Raw genomic sequence first — 7,546 nt, 5'->3', positions numbered from 1 at the left:
ACTTTTACTTTGGACTGTGATTAACTTTTTATTTTGGAAAATTACTTTATTTTATATAGATATATAGATATATAGATATGTATGTATATATAAAAAGGTTCCATTTCATTTGCAAAATCTTGGTTTTTTTTTTTTATCTTTTTCTCTTTTTTTCCCCCTACAGAAAACGATGACGAGGTTAAAGGAGAAAATAAGTTACATGACAGTTTCCAAAATGGTTCTCCCTTTCCTCTGAAGATGGGGCCACCGTTGGGTTGTAATGCACTCACGGTCCCTGCTTGTGCTTTACAAGAGGAGGGAGTATAACTAGACTGGTTATTTTAGGTTAAAATAGCCAAGAGACAGACGCCTTCGCCTCAAAAATATTCTGAGACACATAAAAGTAGAAGGAAACAAGTCTCTTCAGTCACAAAATGTCGTACATCCGGCATATACTAGATTCAATTAATTTAATAAAATAGAATATACATAGAGATTCTGCACAAACGTATTGCTTTCTCCCAACAGCTCCTGGTGTCGGGAGCCTCGGCCTCGGCCACACTGGGCTTCTCCCTCTCTTTCTTCCTGGAGGCGGTGGTGCCAGGGCTGTGCTCTCTTCAGACTCTCCGGAAGTCCTGCTTGTGATCCCCCAGCCTAAAGAAGGCAGGAGCAGCGCCTTGCTGTGTACCTGTGTACTCGGGACTTGTCGGAAAGACTGCCCAGGAGGCGGAGCAAGGATCTGCACCCAGTAGAGAAAGGTGAGCGGGAGAGTGGGCGGGACTCAGGGGTCCAGGTCTGTTGGGTCAGAGGACAAACCAGAGAGACTCAGCGCGTCTTTCTTTGGGGAGGGTGAGGCAGCCGTGCTGTCAAGGGGGCCGGAGGCCGAGGGATCCTTGGAGTCACTGGATGGCGCCCTCCTCCTGAGGCAGACACCAGGACTGCACGGGGGCCGAGGGCCCTGGCTCTCCGGGGGATCTATAGAGATACTGGGTGGGCTGAGTTTTTTCTTAGGCCGACTCCCAGCGCCCCCAAGAGGTTGGCCCCCCAGGCTTGAGGGACTTGGACATAGGCGGGGTTGGGAGCCACTGTCCAGGCAGCTGACCGCAATGGAGTGTCTCCTTTGTTCATCTAGCCAGGACCCAGGCCTGCGCCGGCAGCTCTGCGCCTCTACACTGTAGCACTTCTTCAGGTCCCGTGGGGACAGGGGTTCCTCCTGGTTACTGGGCAGGAGGTCTCCTGAAAGCCAGCTCAGCTCCGTGTCCAACTCTAAGCTGCTTCTGGTCTCTTGAGGGTCCTTGGCCCAGCCGGGTTCCAGGCCTGGGCAAGCGGCTGGCGGGCGGATGTGCTTGGAGACCTTGCACTGGCTGCGGGAGCGCCGCTGCACCTCTATGCTCGACCCGCCCCAGAAGGATGAGGATCGGGTCAGAGGGCAGGAGGGCCCACTCACCTCTGACAACAGGTCTTCCCGGCTACCCAGGCCCTGCACATCCAGGGAGTCAGTCCTTATTGCTGCCTGTGGGGAGTGGGGGCAGGGCTCAGGTCAGGGATTTCCTTTCCAACATGGATTGCCTTTTATCCTGTCAGGCTGGGTGATCCAGACCCCTGTGAAGCTCCAGGACCACCCTATTAACTTCTCTTATTGAGAGAGGGGGCCATGAGCCCTCTGAGATCCACGGTCCATGCCTCCCCCACTTCAATCAACAATCCCCCTTCCTTCTGCCCTCCGTGCCCCAGTTCCTCATACCATGCAGGAGGAGCTCTGTAGTCTTTAGGCCCTGGGAGGCCAGAAAGAACCCTGCTTCCTAAGCCGGGTCCCTTTGTGCCTCTAGCCTTTAGGGAGAGCAAGGCAACAATTCCCTTGGCCTCAAATCCCTTCCCAACAAGTGTCCCTCACTCTTCTGAGCATGGGTTTTCTGTGATGAGTGCCTGGTAATCCACTTCAAGTAAAACTAACCCTTGTCTCTTCTGGATTCCCTGCTACAACCCTCACAAGCACCTTGCAGCTATAGCCGGTGGCTGCAGTGCTCTGGTGACATGTGTGCCTCCATTCTTAGACTGAGCTCAGAGAGCAGGAACTGTGTCTCAGTATCTAGCAGCAGGAAGCTGCTGGGTGAGTGGGTGCAGAATGAGGGGACCATGCCTGCTCCCCAAGAGCATGGGACTGAGCAGATAGTCATCTATCTGTGCTCAGGAGCCACAGACATCAACACAAGGGACACAAGCCTCACGTGGCTCCATTGGTCACTCTTCTGGTTCATGGAAGGTGGATTCCAGGGTTGGCCAAAAGTACAGATACTTAAACCTGCCTTATATCCCTGAGTTTAGCCCAAAGTGTGAAGAATTGAGGGAAACTCTGGGTCTGGGATTGGGAGCCTTGGTACCTGGGTACCACATCCACTGGATGTCTGTTGCCCTGGTAACAATCAGTAAAACAAGGTATGTGCATGGGGTAGAAGGCAAACTCCTTTACCCAGTACCATGTTTCCAGTACCTAGAGCTGATGTATCACTGGCACACATTTGCTGGAAGAATGAAGTGTCAACTTTAGTCATTACCAACAGCATAGGGGTTCCAATACAGACCCCTACCCCAGGGCCCAGGGCCAGCCCTCCATACTTGCTCACCTGGCGCCTGAGTGGCCTCTGAGCCAGAGGGGAGCGTCCTGGTGGGGGTAGTTTAGGGATGGCACCCCAGATGGGAGCTCCATGAGGTTGGAGCAGATAGGGTGCATCTTTGGGAAGCTGTAGGATGCAGCTGGTGTCTGCTGGTTGGGAGTGAACAGACAAGATGGAGCCTGTGGGGAAGGGGCATGGAGGAGTGAGTACAGAGGAGTCTGGGAGGCAGCCCTTCCAACCTTCCTACCCCTCACTTCCCTGGGATGAAAGCTACTTCTTCCAGTTTGGGTAGCTTCCTTTAGCTTAGGGTTTCTTCAAAACAAGAAACACATCTTTTGTTGGTCTTAGGCAAGGTTGGTCTCCCTGTGTGAACTAAGCTGGTTTGCCCCAGCCTTGGTACCTGACTGGGCTTTGGGGAGCCCCCAGCCCCTGTTTCCTAGGGATCTCTCAGCAGTGCTCCCATTGCGGCACATGTAGCTGTCATTGGGCAGAGAGTGTGTCCGGCTGACGCCAGAACTTCCTCACGGTCAGCAGGTCTGGTCCCAGGGGGACTGGCACCTCCGCAGGATGGGGTACCATCTGCAAAAGGATTGGGGGACGGAGTGAAGAGCATGCAGTTGGCTTTGATGACTGAGGGAAAGCTAGACAGCAAGAACTAAGCCCACAGACCCACAGTCCTCCCCCCACCTACCCACACCCCCCTCCGCACCCTCCTAGGCCAAGGTGGTAGGCATGAGCATGGTAGGAGATGGGAAGACATACGAGGAGTTTCTACATACAGGGAAGAAGGATTGGAGAGGCCCCACCCTGAGAGCATACCCACAGGATCACCTGTGTGCCTCTGGGCTGGGGGTGTTGGAGGACTAGGAGGGACGAGAGAAGAGAGAGCAGCCCCCAGCACTGAGTGTGGTCCTCTTAGAGAATCTGAACGTTACCCCAGGGATCAACAGGGGGCAGGCCTGAGCGAGACTCATGCAGGTTAAATAGCAGGTGAGCACAAGGGGCGTGTCCCAGCCTGGTCTCCCGTTCTTTCACCACACAGAGACTCAGGAGGGTGGAGGTGGGTAGCAAGGCCTGAGCACTGGGGACTCAGTACCCCCTCAGTGCACAGACTTGAGGTGGGAGTGGGTTTGGGAAACCTGTTTCAAAGAGAGGCAGCGATCAGCCCTGGGGGGAATAGGAAGCCAAGGCCAGCTAGAAAGAGTTTCTGTCCCCCTTTAAATCCCTTTTCCTGGACCACCGATTCCCAGTTCGCAGGGAGGCTCTTCTCCCACACGGGCTCGGCTGGTTTCAGTCCCAGCAAGTGGAAGATGGCCGTGCTGAGTATAATCTGAGTCTTTCCCTTCTATGCTCAATCCCAGGACCCGCTGCTTCCAGCCAGCCGCAACCTCTAGAGACCCTCCCAGCCTTTGATCAAGATCCTGCTTCAGCTGGCCCTGCTCACACAACAGAAGGCAAATGATAAGACAAGGGGGCTGCTCACTGTCAGAGGGACAGAGGGAAACTGAGGAAGAGTAGAAAGGTCAAAATACCAAGAAACCCCCAGAGCTTGTTGAGGACAGAGCACAAGGACACACAGGGACAGAGAGAGGAGACGGGAGCAGTCCCCCAGAGGGGAAGGGCATGGTGGTAGCAGCAAAGATGTGACTCTCACCCAGGACGACATGAGTCTTGTGAGGGAGAGGCGAGAGGAGGGGGGCAGGGAGGGAGGGCTGGCTGGCACAGGGCTCCAAACACAGAAGCCGGCTCCCAAGCCACTTCTGTTTGGGGCTGTCATTCCTGGAATAACCCCGTCACCAATGATGTCCCTGTAACCCTCCGAACAGGGCCTTGGCTTTATCTTATCTAATTCAAGGAAGAATTCACGCGGTGACAGCAAATCCTGGGGCACCTTGTGCCCACAGGTGAATGAATGCCTCAGAGCAGGACCTGGGCACAGAGGGAAAGTGCATCTGGAACCCTGCAGCCAGCCTAGCCCAGGCTGGGGGGAGCAGCAAGGGATGTGTGCATGTACATTGCTCTCCAGGGCACTAAGTAAGAGTGTGTGAGTGTCATCAGGCAAAGAGTCATCCGTCAGAGCTAGAGAGCAGGACGGTTCAGACACAATCTCTGACGTCAGAGACAGAGCCTCCATCTCAGCTAGAGGGATCTAGACAGGAGAGAGATGAGCAGGCATGAGAAACCAGGACACACACGAGGCACACTCACAGCCCCCACTTCCCCTTTCCACATGGCAGGGAGGAAGGTATCCCGTTTCGCTCCCCACCCACCCCTTGCCAGATAGACCCACAGCACCACCCCCTCCCACTTCAACCCCCTGCTCTGATCAGAGAGTCTGCAGCAGGCACCAGAGAGACAAGAGCAAACACTGGCAAAGCAAAGAGACCGAGAGACACAGAAACACATTCTAAAGATACCCCAGGCATCTTAGCAGCCCCCTCCCACACCACCACCACCCAGAGAGAGCGCAGAGGAGAGGGCTTCCACTCTCATAAAGATGATACCAAACAAAAAAAGAAGGAAGAAAGGCCAGCAAAGCCCCGTCTCCTCTATGCAGACAGAGCAGCATGGGGGGCGGGGGTGCACTGGGGACAATGCCGACAATCTGACGGCTGTTTTCTGCCTATTCTCTTTGCTTCCAAAAGCCTAGCAGGACTTGGCCTGCCCCCAGATTCTGGCTTATCCCCTCATGGGCCTTCCTCCGCCTGCCTGCCTGCTTGCAACCTGCTCCCCTTCTCCAATGTGGGTCTTGAGAAGTGTTCTCCCAGCTAGTCTGAAGGGGGCGCACTCTGGCCACCACATCATCTGGCTGGCTCACCTAGGAACTCCAACACCATTCTTTGCTGGGTGAGTGGTGTTCGGGTGAGTGGGCTGCTCTTATCATTGTCCTGTGCCAGCCTCCTCCCTCCATCTTCCCTGTGGGCCTAGTTTAGAATGGGGGAGCCTGGGGAAGGGCCTGGCTGTATTCCTTTTCCCACTGATCATTCTAGGCCACTGCCAGGTCTGAGGCTGAACCCTAGCAAGAAGCACCGGTCTTTTATCATGTGAAAATCACTGTCTGTTTTCTACCAGGCTAAAAGCTGCCTAGGAACCTGGGGGGCTATCCCTTCTTCCAGCAGGCTTTGACTCCTGCTGGAGTCAACATCCATCTCCTTGGTCCATTTGAGGCCTGTTGTCCCTGACTTGGGGTGGGAGTCTGGAAGGGATACTGGGCTAAGGGGAGGAGAGCAGGGCTGGAGGGACCAAGAAAGCAACAGCTCAGGGTAAGCTGAGTCTGCAGAAGAGCACCCTAGGTGTGCAGGAAGGGATGGCATTTGGCGAGGGAACCAAGCCTGCGTCATGTTTATGTCCCAGAATTCACTTCCATTTCCTCGGGCCAGAAAACTGCCTACAACAGCCCTTATCCGGTCCAGTGGGTTCTGCACTTACAAGGCCACCAGAGGAGTGGGGATGGACTGGCTAAAACAGGCCCCTCTATGGGTCGCACAGCCATGTGCACTAACCTCAGAGGCCCTTCTCCCTGGGACCTGACACAGCCTCCTTTACTCCTAAAGTAAAGGTACTCCACGGTCCCCTCTCTTCTCTCTTCGAGATTCTTCCTTAGGATCTCCATGCCCATCCCCCATCCCTTCCCTCCCCTGAAAGGGTAATTTCAGCCTCTCTACCTTCCAGAGCCTGGAGCATGACCCTCCCCACCCCACCCCACCCCGACCGGCCAACTGCCTCCTGCCAGGTGCAGTCTTCAACTGTGGCCCTATAGTTGCTCTTTCTCTAGATACCCACCTATTGGGCAGGCAATACCCCCAGCCACCCCAGAAGCACAGCATAGCATGGCACAGCTTGGCACGGTCAGAGGATGGGGCACATGACAGGACACAGTAACCTGTGGGTCGGATCCGCCCGGGCTGGGGGTGGAAGGGAAGGCAGAGGGCTGGCCCCCTGGGCCTGCCAGCTCGTCCATCAGCTTCAGCTCCCCGTCCAGGGAGCCCTGGATCAGCAGGGAGATGGTGTCAAACATCTGTCTGTCCTGGGAGGACCAGCCCATAAAGGGAGCCGGAGAGCCAGGGGAGCAGGGATCGGAGGGGCAACAATGAGAAGTGTCGGGGCAGGGGATTGGAGAGGGGTAGAAAGAGCAAGGGAAACCCATGTGGCAGGTGCACAGAAAGCGCCAGTGGCATGCATGCACGCACACACAGACACACACACACACAGACAGACACGCGCACACACACACACAGACACGCACACACACACACACAGACACGCACACACACACACACAGACAGACACGCACACACACACACACAGACACGCACACACACACACACAGACAGACACGCACACACACGCACACAGACACACACACAGACACAGACACAGACACACACACACAGACACAGACACGCGCGCACACACACACACACAGACACAGACAGGCACACACACACAGACACAGACACGCGCGCGCACACACACACACACAGACAGGCACACACACACACACAGACACGCACACACACACACACAGACAGACACACACACGCACACAGACACACACACAGACACAGACACAGACACACACACACACAGACACACACACACACACAGACACAGACACAGACAGGCACACACACACAGACACAGACACGCGCACACACACACACACAGACAGGCACACACACACACACAGACAGGCACACACACACACAGACAGGCACACACACACAGACACAGACACGCACACACAGACACAGACACGCACACACACACAGACACACAGACACAGACACGCGCACACACACACACACACAGACACAGACACGCACACACACACACACACAGACAGGCACACACACACACAGGCACAGACACACACACACAGACAGGCACACACACACACAGACACACACACACAGACAGGCACACACACACACAGACACACACACACACAG

General features: G+C 55.1%; 1 protein-coding gene across 3 annotated transcripts; it reads right to left on the bottom strand.

Moving 5' to 3' along the window:
- Positions 1-432: 432 nt before the first annotated feature.
- On the bottom strand, positions 433-6,856 carry LOC121137975 (voltage-dependent T-type calcium channel subunit alpha-1G-like). Of its 3 annotated transcripts, none has more exons than XR_005875226.1 (4): positions 6,478-6,856; positions 2,995-4,743; positions 2,604-2,773; positions 433-1,492 (listed from the first exon to the last, which is right to left on the bottom strand). XR_005875226.1 is itself a non-coding variant. In XM_040740833.1 (4 exons), the coding sequence occupies exons 2-4, from the start codon at positions 3,065-3,067 to the stop codon at positions 761-763; spliced, it is 975 nt and encodes a 324-aa protein (XP_040596767.1). In that variant the 5' UTR covers positions 3,068-3,173; positions 6,478-6,844; the 3' UTR covers positions 433-760. The 3 variants fall into 3 exon arrangements, 2 of the variants coding, with proteins under 2 accessions (XP_040596767.1, XP_040596766.1); XM_040740833.1 differs by having other exon boundaries at positions 2,995-3,173; positions 6,478-6,844; XM_040740832.1 differs by lacking the exon at positions 6,478-6,856 and having other exon boundaries at positions 2,995-3,173; positions 4,609-4,846.
- Between the last annotated feature and the right edge of the window lie 690 nt (positions 6,857-7,546).

The sequence above is a fragment of the Mesocricetus auratus genome, unplaced genomic scaffold (assembly GCF_017639785.1).
Source record: "Mesocricetus auratus isolate SY011 unplaced genomic scaffold, BCM_Maur_2.0 contig_6956_pilon_obj, whole genome shotgun sequence".
NCBI lineage: Eukaryota > Metazoa > Chordata > Mammalia > Rodentia > Cricetidae > Mesocricetus > Mesocricetus auratus.
The sequence above is the reverse complement of the archived record's forward strand: the minus strand, read 5'-3'. Positions and strand labels throughout refer to the sequence as shown.

Bases quoted from the DNA above. Each gene is read 5' to 3' on its own strand.
- LOC121137975 (XM_040740833.1), bottom strand. From the start codon at position 3,067: ATGTGCCGCAATGGGAGCACTGCTGAGAGATCCCTAGGAAACAGGGGC. The intron at 2,774-2,994 runs GTACCAAGGCTG...CCTTCCCCACAG, and splicing joins GCTCCCCAAAGCCCAGTCAG to GCTCCATCTTGTCTGTTCAC. The intron at 1,493-2,603 runs GTGAGCAAGTAT...CACTCCCCACAG, and splicing joins AGAGGCCACTCAGGCGCCAG to GCAGCAATAAGGACTGACTC.